Source organism: Macrosteles quadrilineatus, unplaced genomic scaffold (assembly GCF_028750875.1).
Source record: "Macrosteles quadrilineatus isolate MER2022 unplaced genomic scaffold, UCM_ALF_1.0 Scaffold_6__1_contigs__length_79288215, whole genome shotgun sequence".
NCBI classification, from domain to species: domain Eukaryota; kingdom Metazoa; phylum Arthropoda; class Insecta; order Hemiptera; family Cicadellidae; genus Macrosteles; species Macrosteles quadrilineatus.
In genome coordinates, this window is record NW_026542599.1 from 138,527 (window position 1) to 161,791 (window position 23,265).

General features: G+C 34.1%; 1 protein-coding gene across 1 annotated transcript in view; it reads left to right on the forward strand.

The window, feature by feature from the left end:
- The first annotated feature begins 8,686 nt into the window (after positions 1 to 8,686).
- LOC128996943 (synaptic vesicle membrane protein VAT-1 homolog-like) overlaps positions 8,687 to 23,265 on the forward strand; it is a 59,256-nt gene continuing 44,677 nt past the window's right edge. The window contains exon 1 of the mRNA XM_054422485.1: positions 8,687 to 8,967. Within this exon, the coding sequence (XP_054278460.1) occupies positions 8,747 to 8,967 (221 nt within the window). The 5' untranslated portion in view covers positions 8,687 to 8,746. The remainder of the gene's footprint in view (positions 8,968 to 23,265) is intronic.

The window sequence follows — 23,265 nt, forward strand, 5'->3', positions numbered from 1 at the left end:
GAATAACTTGTAATATTATTTAAGGTTTAACAAGGTTTTTTTGTTTTCAGTGCCTCGTCATGAGAAGGTCCAGCACTCGAAGGTGGTGATAAAGACAAGTTTGTTTAAGTTAAGATTGTTCTTTTGTAAAAAATCATAAAATGAAAATTAAATCATTTAATTAATAAACTATTCTTTTACTTGTTTTCATCTAAGAAATCCTGATCTAGTTTTTTTTTTTTTTTTTTCTGAGCAGTCACTGTGCAATCTACAGTATAAGGAAAATTTAAACAGTTTGTACACTGTGCAGATAATTTTGTCTATAGCTATATTTTTAAAAGCAAAATATGTTCTATTCTTTTTTTTGCTCTTAACCTTTTGTTGGCCAAAGTAGCTAGGGGTAGTTAATACCCCCCTCTTTCCCCCCTATGAAAAACATGTTGTTAACTTAAAAAGTCTAGTTCAAAGAGTACTGTGATGAAATCAATTACTGGTTGTGACCCAATTACTGTACAAGGCTGCAATTCAATATAGTGGTGTATACAGTGGCAGATTTAGGGAAGCTGAAGGGGCTGCAGCCCAGGACAGCAAATTTTAGAAGTATGTTGTTATTTTTTGTTTGAAATTTCAAAAATATTAGCTTGAATAAAAAATAAACTTCAAAGCTAGGAAAGTTTAGGATTGAAAATTAAATAGAAAAGTAACTACTTAACCAGATGTACTATAATGATCAAACTTTTCCAACCAAGCTTTCATCGATCCCCGAAACTGTTTTGTTTAACATGTTTATGATGTCACTAGTGATCAGGTGTTTGAGGTGAAGTTTTGAGGCTAGGAAACGACATAAACAGTGTCAGCTGTCATGAAACTTCAGGGGGGGGGATATGTCCCCCCCCCCCGAAATCTATTTATCAAATCCAATGTATTATATGTTTGTTTGTCATTTATGGGCTCCGCAACCGCTCGCATAAAGGATTTTTTTAAATTTATGACAACAGCTAATTTTCAACCAAAAGGTGAGTGAGCGTAGCGAACGAACTTCAACCCAGAGGCGAGTTAGCGTAGCGAACGAGCTAACCTTAAGGCAAGCTCCAACCTAAAGGTGAGTAAGCGTAGCAACTCCTGCTTCAACCAGGACGTGATTGAGGCATGCGAAAGAGCTCATCTTGAAAATGAACGAGCATTGATATAAAACCACATTAGGACAGGACGTCTGTCGGGCCAGCTAGTTTTATTATCTAACAAAAGAGGTAACTCTACTAGCAGTTTGTGTATTCGCCACTGACAAATGTAGCGCTAGCAGTTTGCTTTGTCACCGCTAGTTATCCACTGGAGTTTATATATTTATCAATAATTTATAACATAAATACAATTAGCTTAGAGCTCAAATACGTATATAAACATATGTTTTTAGGCATTAAATTCCAAATTATTTTACTAGGGAGGACCCCCGCACCCACCTTTTCTTTGGGTATACATACCATAACCCCCTGACGCCGGTGGTCTTCGCAAAAAACAATATATCTTTTTTGTTTATAGGCGGGTAAAAAAGGGCAGACACCACGTACAATAGATATAGATATAAAAAAATCCAATTAGAAATAATTTTGAGAGTTACACTGAGATATTGAGATTTTGATATTTTCCATTGATTTTGTAATGGAACTTTATATTGCATGTGCAGACAGATATGATGCAGAAAAAAAATTTTAATCAGAAAATAATATTGCAAATACTAATTTTTGTCTAATTCAACTCCCTAATGTGTGTTGTTAAAAAAACAATTTAAATACTAACAGCTGCTTCATAAAAAGTAGTGAAAAATTATCCATATACCCATAATGTAAACTAATTTGGGGAGGGAACTTAAAAGGTCATTGGGGTGGAGCCCCAAGGAATTGATTTAGTTTTCCAAATTTTGACCTTCTAAACACAAAATTTCCCAATTTCTCTCTAGATAATTTTAAAGAGGTTAAAAAACAAATAATTTAGTTATATTTAGTTAAGTTTTTTTCTAAAGTTAATGGTTAGGAGAGAATTAAAACAATTGCAAATTTAAAATTCCCATGTTACTCTTATGGAGAATATTGTAAGCTTGTTTATGGAAATATTTTGATAAAACTTGGCAAATTTATTCATTTTATACTACCGACTAATATTGTATAAAAAAAACACACTTTATTGCCTTCCCTGTAGCAGCAACCCTATGCACGTTATGCATTGCTTTCCTGATAATTAGACCAATTCGTTGATACCAAGGCAAAAATGTGGTTCAGATTCCACTATAAACTGTAGGTCCCTTAGTTGCCATTAGCTGTATGGGGTATTAATTAACAGCTGTGTCTAAGGAATATGTCTGCCTAAAGTCACTAACAAGGCTACAAGATCGCGTCATTCTTCTCCATTACTCCATTCATACTTGGCTCAAAATACCTACCATTGTATGGTCGCCATTTCGATTTCAAAGAAAAAGTATTAAGCCAAACCTTATGTTATTTAAATAGATTTAATTTAAAATCAATTCAGGCAAATGGAAATTCGCCTAGTCTGCAGGTTTGCTGCGGCGGGTGTATTTAATTACATCTTAGTAAGTAGCATATTTTTATCTCAACTACTCTGACTCTGAGCTGAGTATATAAAATACTCTAGTGGGAGCAGAAGATCCGGAAGATCGAAACAGCTAGCGCTTCTGCGGCGATGAGAGGTAACTCTACTAGCAGTTTGTGTATTCGCCACTGACAAATGTAGCGCTAGCAGTTTGCTTTGTCACCGCTAGTTATCCACTGGAGTTTATATATTTATCAATAATTTAAGTGTATACAAATAAAAACGAAATTGTCTTGAGTTAAAAGATAATATAATAAGCAATACATTGAAAATGTTGCAAACATTTTTCATATTAAATAGTGAGATTTAACAAAGACACCTTTATGTCCGTTGGTTCTCGGAGTGATTTTTGGGCCCCAAGTACATGACTTCCAAACTTCAGCGCTTAATTGTTATCATATAAAATTCAAATAAGCAGACATTGTTTGAAAAGCCGAGAGTTGATGTTCTTACCAGACATCGATGATTGGCTTATAAGATCATAAAAGCATCTTTTATCAGTCACTGAGTAACTCACGGTAACTCATAGTTTACAGACAACTAGTGGTTTGTAGGGAAGTCCATAAAAAGCTTAGTATTGTAAAAAAAATGATAGGCTATTTCCATACATACTAGGCTACTAGGCTATATTACTTTAAGCTTTTTTGATAGAGCAACAGACAGTACCTGTTTAAAATCTCCAAACAATACCTACTGTTTTTCCGCCTATTGGTAACTTGTCATTTTACTTAATTAACAAATATATTTCCTGTACGACCCTATTTCCTCTTTATTCCCAGGTTATTTTCTAAGAGTAGCCGTTTAAATTCCACTTCATACTAAATATTGATTAAACACTACAATAAATCTCAAATTGCAATAAATTTACAATAAAATCTCATATGTTATTAATTTACAAAGAAAGTGTGGAATAAATCTTGATCATATGTTTTGAAATAAAAACAAATCAGAAGTTTTCCAACTAATCTTGAATCGTTTAATTATTTACTCAATGTGGTTATTTCATGTTAAAGGTTAAAAATACACAACTTTGAAAAGTTTTACTGTAAAATAATTTATTTCAACTTTCCAAGACGTAACTAAAAGTCTGAATTATTATAGGTAACGTTATTCCTGTTTTATAGTATCTTTGACTATTAATACAACAACTAGTCAATGACAGTATGCAGAATTGACTGGCAAATGAGTAATCCAAATAAATGTTATTGCTTACTGGCTTAATGAAAAATCAAGATCAGCTGTATTGAAGTAAACAAAAATCAGTAGTTAATGGCTTCTAATGCTATTCTTATAGCACATTAACTAGAATTTCTATTCTATTTAGGCCCTCTTCCGTATCCCATATTCTGCTGCGAATGGTTACGGAGAAAATTCCAAAATATTGTAAATTTAAAATTCCCATTTTATTCCTATGGAGAATAAGTCAACTGTTGTAGTTTGCTTGTTTATAAACATATTTTGATCGAATTTGAAAAATACATTCATTTCTTACTAAACTATTAACAGTTTACAAAAAAACTCCCTGTTGCAGCAAACCTAAGTACTCGTTAAACTAATGCTATTTAAATCCTACTAATATTATAAATGAGAAAGTTTGGATGTATGGATATATGTATGTTTGTGACAAGTAAACGCGAAAAATACTGGTCGGATTGGGCTGAAATTTGGTATGATGATAGCTCACACTCCCGATTGACATATAGGCAAATTCTTTTTCAAAAATCCTTTCGGGCTCCGCCCCAGTGGCTCTGTAGTTCCAACTAAAAGCCAGCTGTTTCAACTAAAAGAGTTGTTTCTATGATAAGCAAAAGCAATAAAAAGCTATAAGATTTACCAACAGGGTGCAGCACTATTTTTTTTTATTATTTATGAAAACAGCTAATTTGAACTAAGCAGCAACAAAAACTGTGATACGCAATGAGAACTGTCAAAGTAGGACTGTTTACAGTTAAGTATGTTTATGTTTTTAATTTCATGAATAATTTGTGATATTTTGTGAATTTTTAATAATCTATCTTTCTCTATTGTGTAGGTGAAGTGGTAGAACATTATGGCTATGGTAGATGTGTAATACTATTGCATACCGTAAATTTGAGAAAGCAAATTTTCTCAAACCGTGTCTTCTCACATTGCAAACGCAAAGATCGTATAACTGCAATACGCATTTCATACTTATATTCCAACCCGGTACATAGGACGGGTACTCTGCTATTAGTAGGGAATAAATGTGATATTTTTTAAGGAGGAATTTTAGTGTAAATCCAATCAACATAGTGGAAATTCGCTTAGTTTGCAGCATTGAATGGTTTGCAGGTTTGAAGACTGAAACATCTAGCGCTTTTGCGGCGATGAGAGGTAACTATGCACTAGTAGTTTTTGTATTTGCCGCTGACGAATTCAGCGCTAGCAGTTTGCTTTGTCACCGCTAGTTATCCACTGGAGTTTATATATTTATCAATAATTTAAGTGTATACAAATAAAAACGAAATTGTCTTGAGTTAAAAGATAATATAATAAGCAATACATTGAAAATGTTGCAAACATTTTTCATATTAAATAGTGAAATTTAACAAAAACGCCTTTATGTCCGTTGGTTCTCGGAGTGATTTTCGGGCCCCTAGTACAAGACTACCAAACTTCAGTGCTATTATGTTTTCATATAAAATTCAAATAAGCAGACATTGTTTGAAAAGCCGAGAGTCGATGTTCTTACCAGACATCGATGATTGGCTTATAAGATCATGAATCATGTATCTTTCAAGGGCCGGGGATAGTAGCTAGTACTACTACTAGTACTAATACTAATACTAGCTACTATCCCAGGCCCTGGTATCTTTTATCAGTCACTTATAGTCTGATTTTGTAAATTACAGATAACTATTGTAGCATAGATAAAAGGATTATGTCTACTTCTTTTAATCTATGCTTGTAGGGACATAAGTCCCTAAAAAGCTCAATAATGTAAAACAAATTCTAATATTTAAACGATATTACCATACATGCTAGTACTTTAGTGCCGGAGTTATATAGATAATAGGACCTGTTTGATGAGTTGATATATAATATTGTTTGACAAGCCGAGAATCGCCTTTCCTACCAGAGATCGATGATTGGCTTATATCAACTAGTATTTATTAACATTAATATCATAGTTTGTAACTTATAGACAATAATGATATCATCATAATCTATTTATCTCAATGAATATCACAGCTCACAATAGCCTTCAAGCGCAAGCCCAGTTCAAAGCTACCCTTACGAGTTGAAATTCAATGTTATCTTTAATACCTCTTGTTATTGTGTTGTTCGTTACTTAGCTATTATTATTAGGTATTTATTCTTGGCTTTTACCATATATTAGGCTACTTGATCATAATAAGCTACTTATGGTATCTAATTATACCAAAATTAACTAACTATATTATTTAAGAAGCTGAGAGTCGTGCCTCTTCCTTGAGACCGATGATTGGCTTATAATTTAAATTTATAAATAATCAGTATTTGTTTTAGCATTTATTACACGTCCGATTCCCGATTTCTTTAATAATAGATAACTCACAATTAAAATCAGGGCAGCCCTTTGGCCGTTCTTTCCAACGAGCACATGCCCAAATCATTCTCCCTTCCCCGCCCCCGGTAGATAGTCTAATGTCTAATGAATTATTTTTTTACATTCTTTCGCGGGGACTTGTAATCAATTCAGGAAATGCAATTCTTTTAGTCCAAAATTATTGTATTCTTCCACATATTTGTATATTGGAGAATGTTTTGAGAGAATTATTAAAAAAAGATGAAACAGTGAGAATTTTCGTTTAATACAGACGTTTCCAAGAAGAGAGAAATTAATGAAATGTAAAAATAAACAAAACATATAAATTTATTGGGAGAACTTAAAAACTTCATCGAATTCGAGAGATTTTGGCAAGAATTTAACTACAACCAATACGAGTTTAAAAACTCAAAACGTAATAAGAGGGAAGGCAAAATGTGTCTTCACCTCTGAAATTGTCTTAAATCCTAGCAATTAAAACCTCATGATATTTTTGTAGCATTACTGGATGAATGCAATTTTATGTGTAAGAATTTGGAATAACAAGTTAATCGAGAGTTAACTACGCATTTCAATAGGGTTCAAAACTTGTTTGCAAGGCAACAATCCGAATCTTACCTGTTTCAAAGCTGAGTACTAAGTTCGTCATACTTTGTTAAATAACTTATTTATTTTTTACGATTAAAAAAGTACCTATTCGATTCAGCAAAAATAGGTATTGACCATGGAGGTAGACAAATGAACTACAAATTTACATCTGGAGGGGTTAATATGTGTAACATAATTCACATAATGTTAGACTACTGTTTACTGACATATAATAGGTTAGGTTAGACTCACACATTTCTTAACAGTATTTACACTGTAATATTTTGATGATGTATGTTGTTTAGTTTTAAAGGTATTAAAAATAGCTGGGTTTCTTTCAGTAACTTTTAATATTTATATAATTTTATCTATGTGCAAGTGTGTAAGATTTAAAAACTTCAATTATTTAGGGCTTGATTTAATAACGCCAATAGGAATTCCAACCAATCAATGAAATGTAATTAAAAAGTCAACAATATAAATTACATGCACTTATAACATATACTCCTTAGTACAGTATTGGCTCCTCCACCATAAAGGAACCAGAATTAAATAAGTTGTAGTTTAAAAACTACAAAACGTAAAATAATAAATAACTTAAAATAATAAAGTTTATATTACATGACATATGACATTTTTGTATAGTGGTAAATAAGTAAATAAATATAACCTTTTTTATTCCAAAAGAATATAATTTTAATTAAACTTTATTAAGTTTTACTTCCCAACGATTATAATTTCATAAAAATATAATATGTATTATTTCAAAAGATGCACAATCATTTTGTGGTTTTAATACTCTTTTCAGAAATCCAGAAAATCAGAGTAAAATTCTCTGACTCAAGAACGAAATGACTACACCGATATCATGGTAATGTACTTCCCGATGATAAAACAGATTGGGGGTTCGTATCTATCAGCATTCAATAGCAAGGGCGGATTGATTTAAACATATTACAAACTACCCTAACAGCTTTATTCAAGATGAATGCTAGTAAATACAAACTGAGGATATTTAAAATGAAATTATTGCATTAATTAAAAGCTACAGAAAATATCTACGCGCTAACGCGCTCTTGATAACAGACGGGACTAGTTTCCGCGCGGACTACCTGTTACGCGCGGAGTGTTTGTATCCCTCCGCTGACGCTCGACGCGACTAGAGTCTAAACCTTCGCTAAATCATCACGATGTTGTCCCCTGGCACTGCGGAGTGGGGGAAGCAAAGCATTCTATTGGCTGAGGGAACACCATTACCGCAACGATACGGTTTGTGGCCACCGGCCTCGGTGGTCTAATGGATAACGTGCCGAACTGAGAATCTGAGGGTACCAGGTTCGATTACTCTCGGTAGCACTAACTTTTTGTCTAAGATTTTTGCATTACCAGCAAGTTTGGTTAGGTTATGACAGTTTAATTTGTTAATTGAAACATTATAAAATTCAATTTGAGCTATTATAATTTTAGAACTATTTTTTTTCTATTAGTAAACCTTGTTCGATTTTTCATTATCAGCAAGTTTGGTTGGTTTGGTTAGGTTATGACAGTTTAATTTCATAATTAATAAATTCTAAAATTGAATTCAAGGCATTTATAATTTTATTTTATGAACAGAACTATTTTTTCGATTAGTAAACCTTCATTCGATTATTATTTTATATATTTTTTATATAATCAACATGTTTGGTTGGTTAGGTTAGTTTATGACAGTTTAATTTTATAAATATTCATTTTTTAACTTATTGAAAAACTGCAGCATAGGTATATGATATCATTGACTATATAACACTAGTGTTATATAGTCAATGATGATATGCATGTAAAACAACGCGGGCTTGTTTGGTCGCCGTCTAGAGGGGAGGTGGAGGGAGAATCATTTCCCCCACTCCGCAGCGCCAGGGGACAACATCGTGATGATTTAGCGAAGGTTTAGACTCCAGTCTCGACGCGGCGCATCTTTCAGTCGTTGTTGGTGTGCCGAAGTATCCGCATCTTGAACTAACGTGACCGAGACACTTCGCCATGGCTGAGGAACAAGAAACGAAAAAAGTCGAGGAAACACCGAAACCCGACCAGGACGGAGCCGTGAAAACCGAAGAACCAGAAAAACCCGCGGAGGAACCGCCGAAAGAAATGCGAGCCGTCGTGTTGACCGGTTTCGGCGGGCTGAAATCCGTCAAAGTGTTGAAGAAACCAGAACCTACCGTGGCCGAAGGGGAAGTTCAAATCAGGGTGAAGGCTTGGTGAGTGGTTTAAATTATAATTTTATAAATATTTCCCATATTGTAACATGTTGCGTGGTTCCATATGGTTAGCCGGGTGGCGTGCCGGCTGGGTACAAATTGTGATTTGACTTGCCAAATTCGTTCGGACAAGTAGAATCTTGTTGGTTTGTCGCCAATTTATTTTAATAAGTTAAATATTTCTGATTTTTTACCTCACATGCATGTATACCTTAATACAGATTTTACTTAAATAAATACATGTAGCTTAAATATTTTCATGTTAAATTATGATGAATACTTTTCAAATCTGTATTAGAATTGACATTGACACTTAAAACTGGAAAAATGTGTGCATCTAGCTAAGAATTTTTACAAAAACTTCAATACCATAGGCTACATCTTATAAGGTACGGTTAGCTCTACATTAAAACCATTCGACAAATTTACATATTACATTTCTATGCAGTTTTATTAAATAACTTCATAATAATAGCACACACCCCTTAAATTGCCAAATTCTTATTTTAATTATGAACAAATTTAAATATCTTCACTGTATTCCCATTCGTTGTGAAATAATTTTTTTACAGTTCAGTCACGATACATCAAAATTCAAAAATTCAAACATCTATATTGGCGAAGTTTTGCCATGAAGCATTTTTATTTCACATACATCAAAGTTGCCATATGGTAGAATATCAACAGGTGTGTCAGTAGGAGTGACTCGCCCTCTCCCATTTTCCCACCCCACCCCTCCCCCCGCCAACAGCACCCCTGCGTCTGCCAGACTCAAATTCGATCCCCCCTTGTAGGATTTACGCATTGGGTAGGGCGTGGCCGATCGATATGGGTGCGAGGGAACAAAATTATCTCGCAGTCTACGTGTCTTTGGGCACGCACTAAATAATTTTCGTAAAATTTTTTGTTTTTCAATTTTATTTCGTGGATTTTTTTGTTTTGGACAATTATTGTGTCGCATGACAAGACTATTGCAGCAAAATTATCTGCATACCTACAGATTCAAATTGCATTAGTGTTTAAATATTTGGACACAGAACAATTTGTGTGATTTATTTTTTTTTGTTATTTTTTGCGTATTTTTTTGCATATTTTTTTGCGTCATGTTTTAAAATATTATGTAATGCAATGTATTGATTATTTGTTAATTTTAGTATTTTCTTAACATGTTTAATTATTACATACCCTTGCTCGAAACTGAATTTTTATGTATTATTTTGGCACGCTCTGGATAATTTTGATTTCAATGGACTAATTCCTTTGTCTGTAGAATCCGTGTTTTCTTTTTTAAATTAATCCCCGTATTTTTTTGACGTGTATATAGTGCATACAAAACAATGCTACTGTGGGATACTGCTTATCCATTAGTAGGCCTAGTCTATTATTGGTCGGATTATTTTGAATCGATTGTATTTTTTTAGATGCCCCAAACAGGAATATATTCAATTGCAAGTTTTAGTTCGGGACACAAGAAATCGTATGTACATTTAAATAAAGTTTAGAAAAATTACATATTATTGCTGAGATAAAATTAACAGCGAGAAATATTATTTATTGATTTACGCACGAAAATAGTCCCAATCACTTCCTGATCCTAGTCCCGTTGCAGAGCGCGGGAAAAACCAATAGTTTTTAATGCATTTTGTACCTACCCTATTCTTTGTTTGAATTACTTTTCTTGTACATTTAAGTTTAATTGTGTACTGTATTTTCCATTACTATTGCATTAAGGTATTAATTAGGTAAAATAATAACGGCTTATTAAATTCTAATGTACTGTATTTGTTGACTAAATAAATTGGTTATCACTTGGGAGTATACTAAGAAATAAACGGACTGCGCCGGCATTGTATTGTTTAAATTCACTACTAATGCTATCCACGCACTACAATAAATAGCTGTACTAACCTATCTATATGTTAAATACCCTTATATAACTCAACGCCTTGTTACGTAATTTGTGCTGTACGATCGGCGACTTAAAAAACAAAGTTGGTAGCGCATATCCGGCGATTGTAGCATTTCCGGAAACTGGCCTTCGTCCGAATCGCAGTGGCAGTGGCGGGCCTATACACAGCTGATTCCTCCCGTGCTTACAGCTGTTAAAAAATCAATTTGTTTGCAATTATAACCCTAAAAATCCCTTTCCATGTTTTAAAATTATAGCAGGTTTTAAAATAAAAATTAACGCAGTGAATTGTTCCACTGACTAGTTCACTAGTAGGTAATATTACTGAATCCTTTCGAATGCGCAAACTTAGAAAAATATACAAATGGGGAAATAGATTGTTAACTGTAGCCCAATCTGATTCTTATACCTCCTATAAGGTGGATTCCTTCTTTCAAATACAAAATCCAAAGTGAACTATGTTTACATATCCGTAGATGAAAGGAACGTAACAAAAATGTAATATTGGATAGTAGTTTGTATATTATATTCGCCTACACAGTAGAAACCTTGATAACAAAGTCCATGGGGGATGATCAAATATAACTTGTTATCAAGGTTGACTCCTTATCAAGGTTTCAATGACATGTAATTAAAGGTAATATATAACCAAGGATATTTGAAAAACACTTATAAGGCTCTTCTTAATGAGGTTCCACTGCAATATGCTATAGGGATAGTTACAAGTAAAAAGACAAAAGTGAGATCATCAAAAGTGCATTGACATCCAATTAAAAAATTGCAGTTGCAAAAACACTGCAAGAAAGTTTTAGTCAGCTGTCCTTCCATTAGTCATAAACTCAGCTGAATGTTGGTTGTATGACTCATGCCTTTTACCATGACGCAAGAAAAGCAAAGGAAAGGTCAGCGACTTTAAATTACGATTGCAGAAAATGTATCGTCTCATTTAGCAAACAAGTACTGCAAATTAAAGGAAAAGCTTCGTAAAATTACAATATTACATAACTTGAACACGACAGCCAATGATCAATTGAAAAAAAGTAATTTTTTTTAATTAGTCCGACGAGAGGAACAAAATAGTTTCTCGTTCTCGAGTGCAACGAAAACACTATGATCATGAATTGCATATTTAATTTGATCATATTACTTGTTAAATAAATAATTAATATTTTGTAACTTTTACTTTCTTACTTACGAAGAAAACTGATTATACTACGTTAATATTTTCATCTATCTGCCGGTACTCTATTTTAAATTAAACATTCTTGGCTAATAATGTTAAATATTTTAGCATTTTAAAATCACTAATACAACCGTGTTGCATTCCCATCTCAATTATTGGTACAGAGTAATTGGATCATATACAATTTTGTTTTTTGTCAGGCAACTGAATTGCTGCATCTAATGCAGGTTATTTAATGTCTGTATACAGTATGAGAGTTTTTTATTTTGTGTTTTTTTCTACGCCAATTTAATTTTTTTAGTTTTGAAAGGGAACGGTCCAAACCCTGGTCTAACGTCGACCTTTTTGTTAGATAACCCAATGACAAATGTCATCTGGGTCTGGATACGATCTCGCTTGGAATCGAACCAGCGACCTTCAGATTTGAAGGCGAGCTCTACACTCGGCTACCCAGACAATTTAAATTTACCCAGACGTACACACACACATAAACACAATGAGTATAGCTTTAAGCACAGCATAAGGAGGGAGTCGCTGTCTGGGGTGGGAGAATGTTGATTAAATTGTTGATTCATTTACCAGACTGTCGACCACCCTCCGTCGTTGAGTTCAAGTGTTGATTGGCAGAGAAACTGTACAGTTCAACATACACTAGAATAAAATGTCACTAGACTTTTTTCTTGAATTTAAGAAGATAAACAGTATTAAAAAAATAATGAGGTTTCAGTGAAAATTATTGTACAGCTATGCTTATTGGTACTTGTTTGTTGTATTTTTACAACTAAAATAGTGTTAATGTACCACTCTGTTACGAACTAACATGCATTTGGGGCTAAGGGAAATCTTGAATAAGTTTGCGAACCATAAAGATCGGGTAATAAGTAAGTACGAGGTGTAGCCAAAAAAAGTCCTTTCAATAATTTTCATTGCAACCATCAAGTAAAGCTTAAACAAAATTATTATATTGTAGTATTCTTAACGGTTACGTAGAAAGTAAAAAACGATACATTTAACATCCCTATGATGTCCCTATGGAGAAAAAGTTAACTGTTGTGGATTTCTTGTTAAAATACATATTTTGATCAAATTTATTTATTTTATTATAAACATTTTACCAAAATCAGCGAACCTAAGTAGTGCAGTACCTATATTGTTATTTAAATATCATAATAAATCTCGCATGTTTTTAAGGAAATGTTTAGTATACGTTGAATATGAAAGCACACAAATACGTCAAATAACACTTGTAATAATATATTTGTACACTTGGTGATCACCACTTACCATCATTTATGTATTACCATCTTGTCGGTAAACAGTAGGCTATAAGTGTAAATATAGAATCACAAGTATTATTTGACGTAGTTTTGTGCTTTCAGGTAATTTAATAACACGATGCTGATAAATAAGTTATTTAGTACTAGCTGTGTGCCCGTTCTACGCACGGGGATCTTATAGTAGTCAGTTGAAATCTTCTTATATTAACATTAAGAACAACAATTAGTTTGCACATTTGCAGATATGCTGGCAAAACTATTAGGGCCTATATATAAACCTTCGCAAATACAGTATCTGACAGTTCAAGCCAAAATAAATGCTTCGCAACTAAATGTCACCCGGATCGTGTTGGTCCATATGTCCAATGATTAAACTAAAAAATGTTTTATAGATCCATGAAGCGTAGCCCTAAAGTAGGCCTATAATTGAAAGTTACTTTCCACATCGGTTAACTTAAACGTATTTAAAGTACTACCTCAACCTCACCATTTAACTCTTTATTCCGGTTGACATTTTCAGTATCAAAGGTGCTCTTGTCCATTCCGTGAAACACTGAGAAATAAGGACATAAATGCGTTACCAACAGACATACACACAACAATCCAAAAAAGGCCACGAACTATTGATACATAAACAATATAAAGGCGTAAACAATTCATGATGGTTTGCCCAACAAATGTTTTACTCAAATAGGTTATCATTTTCTTAGCATACCGGGTAAGCTAAGATTTGGAATCCAGACAGAAAAAGCAAAACTATACAGAGTTAAGACATCACTTAAATTGAATACGGACGGCTCTAATAAATAAGGTGCAACACCAACGATATCAAATTTGTAAACTACCGGTTCTAAGGAAAAGAACCAGTACCTACGTAAGAACTTACCTAAGAACTATAGTAAATTGGACCAATTAAATACATTAATATCTAGTCCCGAGGTTATTGATCTCTTGCTTTTGGATTTTCTCGTAAAAAGTTACCTATAGCGTAAACTTATCGGTGTCAGTTTGAAAAAAGCAACCTTACCCAAACAACTTTTTGTTATTTAATAGATTACGCATTCTCTAAACAATGATTAGTATATCTATTAACATTAGAAGGAAATGTGACGAAAATCACACAATGTTGGGGTCAAAACCAAGCTAGTAGTAAAGTCATTTGAAATTTTATTTTTTAAGTAGGTAGGCCATGTATTCTATGGAAAAGTACCGGTATCAAGGATCGTCGTCAAAAAGGTTGTTATGAATAAATATGTAGGCTTACGTACCCAAGATATGAGCTATGGGCCTATTGGCTGTATGGTCCAGCGATTGCATCACACGGTGAGTAGAAACAGAAAGTGACACATTGGAAAAGCGAGTTTAGCACTTCCTCTGCCTCTGTTACAATCACCCACTGCAGTTGTGATTTTTTACTTTAAACTTTACACAACCGCCATTGAAGCGCCGTCAATGAGTGGAAACCTTTTTTGTAAGCTATTGGCGACGATCATTTCAGTGTCACAGCCCTATACAACACTGATTCAAGGTCTTCTTCTTTCTGGTTATCAAAACTCAAGAAACATTTTATACTCAAAGAATTTCTGGTTCCGATTTGGACGATGTCTAGTTTTTTAATTTCATTTACGGTTACACTATTAGACTATATTATTGCACTTGCGATTAATTAAATCCGTTATGTAAGAAAAAAAAACGTTTTTAATCTCACTTGGTTGGGATTTGCTTTCAAAACGTGATTCGAAATAGTTGCGGTATTTGTAAACAACATTTGTAAACATGTCATTGACAGCTAGAAAAAATAATCTTGATCCGAACAGCTGTTCGTTATTTCATAGACGATTATGTGATAAAAATTGAACGGAAATTTGACAAAAATCGCACAAAACTGCATTTTTGAACGTCCGTAATTTTATTTACAAAGTAGTGAGGCTATATTTAAATCACTAAAGACACTCTCGCCAATCCAGTGAATACATTCAAATGACTTGGATCTTGATATGTACTCTGGTTTTCACGGAGAAGATTGCGTAAAATGCCATCTTGAGTGTTACAAACAAAGGGACAGACAGACAGACAGAAATTGAGATAAGACTCGTTTCTGCTTCTTTAATGTATAAAACGTAAAAATAACCTAAACGTATATAATTCTGAGCAATGTACAGACAAAACTCTAATTTTATTTATATAGATAGATAGATAGAAGAAGATAAATCCAATTAGGCAAAGGAAATTCTCTATTGGAAGCTTGCTGCGGCAAGGGTGTGATTTCCATTGATTATTTTAAAATATCAGTAATTTAATTTTAGTTTTTTATGGCTTATTACAGTACTATACGTGCATTTGCAAAGCCAAGTGATAATACAGCATACATTGCGTCTTGCTCAGTCACCAAGCTCTCAGTGAAGCACACAGAGTAATATTTTACGGATTTCCCCCAAAGTTCCCGCATTATTTTGATTTACTGCCACACTTAACACTTCCCACATGTTCAACTTCTATCACGGACAAGTAAAACGTGTGCGGAATATCGGATACTTGAATTGAAATTGTTTTATATTTCAAATTGGTATCTGAAACATCAAAATATGTGAGAATATTGTGGAAAATCGCTTCTACACTTATCGACGGGGTAGAGGTAGTGTAAAGTTTAAAATTTAATGTTTGTAGGCAGGAGGATATTTAACTGCTAGCGTAATAACCTAGGGCTCGATATACCAGGAAAGCACGCTACAGACGGACTGGCACCATTGGGCCAATGGGAAATGGCTTACTGTAAACCATCGATTGTAGACCTAGTGACAGTGATGCCATCGATTTCTAGCTGGAAGTGAATTATGAAGTTGAACAAAATAAGGAATAAACAATAGGATGTAACTGTTCTAGGAATTTTCAGAGTTACGTTGATTATTGTGGGCACTTTCCATCACTGAACTTATACCCCCAACGCACCAAACCTGCAGAAGCGAATTTCAATTTGTTTGATTGGATTTACACTAAAATATCTCCGTCATATTTATCAAGTATTTTTTATTTTTTTTTTTTATTAAACAAAAATAACAAATACAAAATTTGCATTGGTCATGTAAATTAATCGCGTAGAACTAAAATTAAAATAAACAATAGACAATGTTGCTTCAATAAAACAATACCAATTACTTCTTTCAACAAAAAAAAAACTAACTAACTAAACCCATCAGCGACACAATATCGAACACTGTAGTAACCCTTGGCCAAGAGTATTTTTTTGTTCAAGTATTTAAATAGCATTAGTATAACGATTACTTAGGTTATCTACAACAGGGACGGCAACGATGTGTTTTAGTGAAATGTTAGTAGTTTGAAATAAATATATTTTCGAAAATAATATTGGATGTAACATGAAATATGTCCATTCCCAAATGATCATTTAATTATTGCTCTCTGCCCAGGTTTGTCAAATATTCCTACAGTCCAAGTTTTGAGGAACTTTGTAGGACCACAACGTTAGAACCGGTCACTGATAAACATTGTGATAAGAAATTATCATGTTCTGGAAGAATTAAAGCGAACTCTGTCCCTAAATGTCAAAACTTAAGACACCTACTGTTAAAACCATAACATTTCATGTTTAAAACTGACTCTGAAAGAATATTTTAACAATATTGGATAGCCTTTAAATGTAATCTTTTAAGTACCCTATGTTATTAAAAATTTGACTTGCGAACTAAATTTTGAAGTCAGATTAGAAATTTCTATCTTTATATTATTGTTTATTTTTTATAATTTTCGATAGTATACGTTCTTATTCGCTTGCTTCTGAACCAATATCTCAATTTTGCAGGCGATGAGTTCTAAAGCAACTTTGTAGTATGTACAGGCTTAAAACAATGAGTCGTTAACCAACAACATGTCTAATATGAGGGATATTGACAAAAAATGGTGAATTGTTCCCATACATAAAATCTGTTAAAATTTTTTATGGCGTGTATCAAGTAATAAAGAATACTTAACAATTGAAAAATACTAAGTATTTTTAATTGTTAAATCCATTAGTAGTTTTATTCTCCTACAGTTTTAATAGTGGTTGGAAAACCACAATTCATTTAGAAATTAAATCACGTACAGCTTGGCTACAAGCAGTCGCGAAAGTGTTTATTTAATTAAAACAAACTGTTCCCTGCAAAACAGTACTTTCACCACCCTTGCTTTATTAAGTGCTTTGTTTTACACTCTGAATTAATCCGTTATTTTGTATACCTGTTATATTAGTGTTTAAAGGAGTACAATGTGCAATACACAAACTTATATGTTTGAATTTGAATTAGAATGTTCATTGAATTTATTTTTAACTTTACACTATATAAAACAACTCCCCAATCCATCAAGAATGTTAATATTTTTGCTTAATTGGATCTCACATGATAGAACATAATATCAACTAAGCGTATTTTCACCCAAATTTGAAGGATGAGTGTAGATAGGGGTCAGATAACTCTTTGTTTTTTGATTGGTTGTTTATTAGTCAGACCTATTTTTAAAAGCCCAATGACCAAAGATTAGTTGTGACCAATTTCGAACTAACGAAATGATCCCATTCTACTAAACAAAGTACTCTGTCATTGAAAAACTACGTTTTGTACACTCGAATGTTCATGTTTTGGAGTTGTGGGCTCGAAACAGATTTTGACCCCGAAAACGACTACTTTTTCTCAGGATAAAACAACATATTTTCGCAGAACCTTAAAAAATCGGAAAAGTACTCTACTCAACCGAAATATGCTCGGATATTTTTAAAACCTTAAATTTTAATGCTTACACTTGCGCACCTCAGTACCTTTTGAGAGGGATTGAAATAGTAGTTAATTCCTTCTGACATGACGCGGATTGTAAGCGTAAGCGTGAGACGCCTGTTTGTCTAGACACTAGACACTAAACACTGCCTTCATGATCGATACCTGACAGCCCAGCTCACCTGTCATGTCAATGCCTTCTGTATCTCGTCGACGTTGCCGTTTGCACCAACAATGCGAGGAATTTGAATTTGCGTAGCATATAACCTATTTTATCGTCGTATTTTCAAGTCAGAGTTAAGTATTTTGGGGGGTGTGAGTCTCGCAGAGCGCGGGGTTTTGGTCCTCAAGGTTCAAGGTTCGAATACCGCTGGTCGCCAATGACTAGCTATACGATATCGTGACCATCTAAACTTAACCTAATACGAAGACGCCTGTTTGTCTAGACACTAGACACTAAACACTGCCTTCATGATCTATACCTGACAGCCCAGCTCACCTGTCATGTCAATGCCTTCTGTATCTCGTCGACGTTGTCGTTTGCAACGATGCGAGGAATTTGATTTTGCGTAGCATATAACCTATTTTATCTTTGTATTTTCAAGTCAGAGTTAAGTATTTTGGCCTTTGGGAAGTGTGAGTCTCGCAGAGCTCGGGGTATCGGTCCTCAAAGGTTCAAGGTTCGAATACCGCTGGTCGCCAATGACTAGCTATACGATATCGTGACCATCTAAACTTAACCTAATACGAAGACGCCTGTTTGTCTAGACACTAGACACTAAACACTGCCTTCATGATCGATACCTGACAGCCCAGCTCACCTGTCATGTCAATGCCTCCTGTATCTCGTCGACGTTGTCTTTTGCAACGGTGCGAGGAATTTGAATTTGCGGAGCATATAACCTATTTTATCGTTGTATTTTCAAGTCAGAGTCAAGTATTTTGGGGGGAAACAGAGTAAATTTCAAGAAGACCTTTTCTTAATTGTACGACCAAATAGACTTTGGTCGTACAATTAAGAAAATGTCTTTGGGGCCAATTTCGAACCACCAAAATCGACTACTTTTTCTCAGGATCAAACCAGACATTTTCAAAGTACATAAAAAATCTGAAGCCGTTTAATGAACATAAACCAAGTCTAGAATATTCAAAGATCACCTAAATCATCTATTAGTCAAATTTAAAATAAAATAAAATCCACTAAGGCAGTTTTACATTGAGTAGACCAGTGTTCAATTATTTTAATAAATCGAGCCACTGTACTTCTCGAGTTAATAACATCTAACACTCCTCTGGGATAGGGGTTTGAAAGGGGGAATTTGAGGGGAAGTCTGTCGTCTACAGGTGGGAGTGGGATGGGTGAAGGGGAGGGGAAAGGGGGAGAAGTTGAGAACGGAGTGGTGGGGGAGTTATAGTTATAACTCAGGTTTTCAGGTTATCAGTAAACTCACGTTTCAACCCAATAGAGTGGTAGACACCCGAGTCAGATTGCTACAATCGATCACTGTATGCGCCAATAGATGGCCAATAGCGGCAACAATCAAATTGGGTTAATTGTCGCCAAACACGCATGTTAGTTCTTGTTTTGACTTCTGTCATTGGTCACTTGGTCTATCCCTGACCACCTTGTGTTTTCGCAGCAATAGGTTAAAGTTATAAATGAAGATTGTAGGCCTACCTTATAACTATCTACAAATAACTTTTTTGGATTTCATTATTTTAGTCTACGTAGGCTTTGCGACCGGTGTCATGATAGTTCATCGTGGTGTTGTTCGAAATCGGTTTTGTAATATTATTTTAGTTTGGGTTTGGACAGGTTAGGTTAGAACCTTGACATAACTTAAAACTTCAATTGTAGTGAATCACGTGAATGAACGGAAAAGGTCACAAAAAATTAATAAATTGAATACGCTAGAGACTCGTGATCAATTGCAGTTTGCTCAGCTGTGATGGTTCGTTTTCTGTTGCGTTGTGGTCAGCTTATAAGTACAGGGAGAAAGTTAGACAAATTATTTAGGCTAAAATCACAAGTTATTTTTCGGTGGAGACACAATGAGGATAAACAAAAAGTGTCAAACCGAATAGTGTGAGGTGTAAAAGAAAAATACCATCTTGTCAACTTCCACCCGCGCTTTCTACCATCTGCATAATATCATGTTTCAGCAGATCAGTTTAGCTTTTGGCTGTTTTTATTTATACTCGCATGGGTTGCATGGGTCCTAAGTGGAAGATTACGAAAATGGTGTTCATTCTTTTCGATATTTTTCTCCGTGCTGGGTAACAAAATAGATTTATCATTTAAAAATCCAATAGTGAAATAAACTTATTTACAGGATCATGGGAAAACTAAGAACCAAACCGATCGAAATCAATTAAATCCCAATTTAAACCCGGAATGTACAACACGGGTTTGACCTCAAATGTTATCACTAATGAGCAATTATAGGTCACTGGCCAATGACTGAGGCCAGATAAAAGGCTTTGACAGTTAATGGTAGGTGATAATATTGCAAATTTGATAAGGATTTGACGTGCTAAATAGTACCGCTGTGGTAGTAACGATCTGCAATAATTGTAGGGTTACTATATTATGTATGTGCCATAACCTCATAACAAATAAAATCATAGGTACAGTCATAATGTTTTTGTTGGTTTCGTTCACTTTCTCATACAATATAAGTGCATTTTAAGGACCGCTATAAGACCTAAGATTATATAATATAACAATACACAATTTAAGTTCTAACCCAACCTGAAAAATAGTTGTATAACAGAAACTGTCTGTATTTACTTCACACCACAACTAACAATAAATTATACTAAAGGATCATTTAAAACAAAACCCTCCACGTGTCGCTTAAAATAAACGCATTCTTGGGGGAAACCGAAAATATTTGTCGAGGGCAGCATAAAATGAACGACGGGCTTGGAATGCGTAAGCAGACAGCCTTGTAGAAGGGAAAGAGAGAGGGGGAAAACAGGGAAAGAGAGGGAAAGATGAGTAAGAAGTGAGTCTGTGAATGAATAAATGACTCATCACATCCAAGCAGTGTTAGTTCATCCAATTATTAATGTGTGTGGCGTCTGGATCGTAAATGGAATAATTAACAAGACTATTCAAGCTTACTGTAGACAAATAGCTGTTAGATTCAAGTTAGTTCTTTATTGGTTCCATGGTTCCAAGTCGTCCATATTGTATTTAAAAATCTCGACGAAGAAATGGCAGTGCTATTCCGGCGATGTTTTTGGTAAACTCTTGCAAAACTACAAACCAACAGAAAAAAGCTTGAATAACAGATTTTGAATTAAAAACTACAACAGTAGTTATTTGGTGGGTTTCAATATGTACCGATATCCATACCAGTCTTTTCAGTCTCCATGTTTTCCAATACTGAACACGGGTAGTACATGGGTATATACGTCCGTGAACGCGATAACTTGAGTAATTTTTTTCCGATTTTGGTTAAACTTGGTTTAATGGTGTAAAGTGGGATAAACTTGCATGAGTTCGCGAACCAACATGATCGGACCATGGGAACGGGGTTTTACGGGGGGTTTAATGGGGTAAAAAATATTTTTTTTTTACCCTCAAAACACAAAATTTCCAAATTTCTCTCTAGAATTTTAAAGGGCTTAAAAACAAATTATTTGGGATATCAAAGTGTTTTCGTACCGTTATTGGTGACGGAGAAATTTCAAAAAAATGTAAATTTAAAATTCTTATGTTATGCTTATGGAGAATATTGTAAATTGTTGTAGTTTGCTTGTTTATGGATATATTTTGATCACACTTGGACAATTTATTTATTTTATACTAAGCTATTAATATAAACAAACTTAATTAGTTTCCTTGTAGCAGCAAACCTAGGTACTCGTCAAACCTAATGTTATTTAAAAAGATTTAATTGAAAAGCAATTCAGACTAATGGAAATTTGCACATTCGGCAGGTTTCCTGCGGCGGGGGTATTTGTACCCAGAATCTATTTCTCACTGAGCTGTCGATTAATGATACTAATGACTGGTCGATGTTAGTAACTAGACGAGGGTGTGGGCAAACCAAAAACGTTGGAATGCCACGGACATCGAACACACAAAAACACGTGAGCTGTTGAAAAGAATTAGCGTTCCCATTCTGGTTGAATGGAACCTTTATAAGTGTTTCTATGAAGCTGCTCTGGAATTTCCTCCATTCAGGGAGGGGAGGGTGTAAGTAAGAATGAGTGAAGGCAGTAAGACAGTAGGCCGTGGACAGGGAGATTCCATTAGCTAAAAGCCATGACTGGGTGCGTTAACTTTCCATCTTTATTGTTGGCCCGTGGTTCAAATGGTCTTTACATTTATCAGCTAAAGCCTCCTTTTGTTTTCACACCTCGACTACCTTTGGTTTTGTTTTGTTCTGAGAATTTTGTATTTTTGAATGGTGAAGTGTATGTGCTAGTAAGATTTTCTGGGAATTCACGTGTTAATTGTCAGGTCTTCACATATATTAGCTAAAGCCTCCTTTTGTTTCACTACTTTTTGTTTAGTTTTGTTCTAAGAATTTGGAATGGTCTAGTGTTGTTCAGGTCTAGGTTCAAAACTCTTACATTTTTTTAAAAAATTGTTGGGAAGCTGGATATAGTTTTCAGTGTTTACAACTTGTTCGTGATAAACAAGATCCTCTAAACAATTTATCTCAAAAACTCCAATGTATTTTACATACAAAATGCATTTATCTAAATTTAATCTAAATCTATCTAAATTTATCCCCAATTTATTGGACCTTAAACTACAATTCACATGCATAATTCTTAATCTACTACAAAAATGACTTTTGCTAAATACAAAAAAAGTAAAATACTGTATACGATTAAACCTAAAAATTAAAATTAATTATAATATAACTGTTGAAAATTCAGCGTTAATACAATTACTTTAGCTAAACTGAATCGGATTTAATGATGAATAGAAATTTGTGAAGACAAGAATTTTAACGATCCACGCAAAACATGGTTCAAAGTATATTTGCAAAATGCAATACCCCCCTTATTAATTTATTAAATTATTGTTTTATCAACCCTAACGTCAATGTCGATCGAAAAAAATCGATAACATATTGAAAAGGTAACCCTTATATTCAATGAAATCAAAAGGCAATCCGACAGAGTTACAAGTTCATT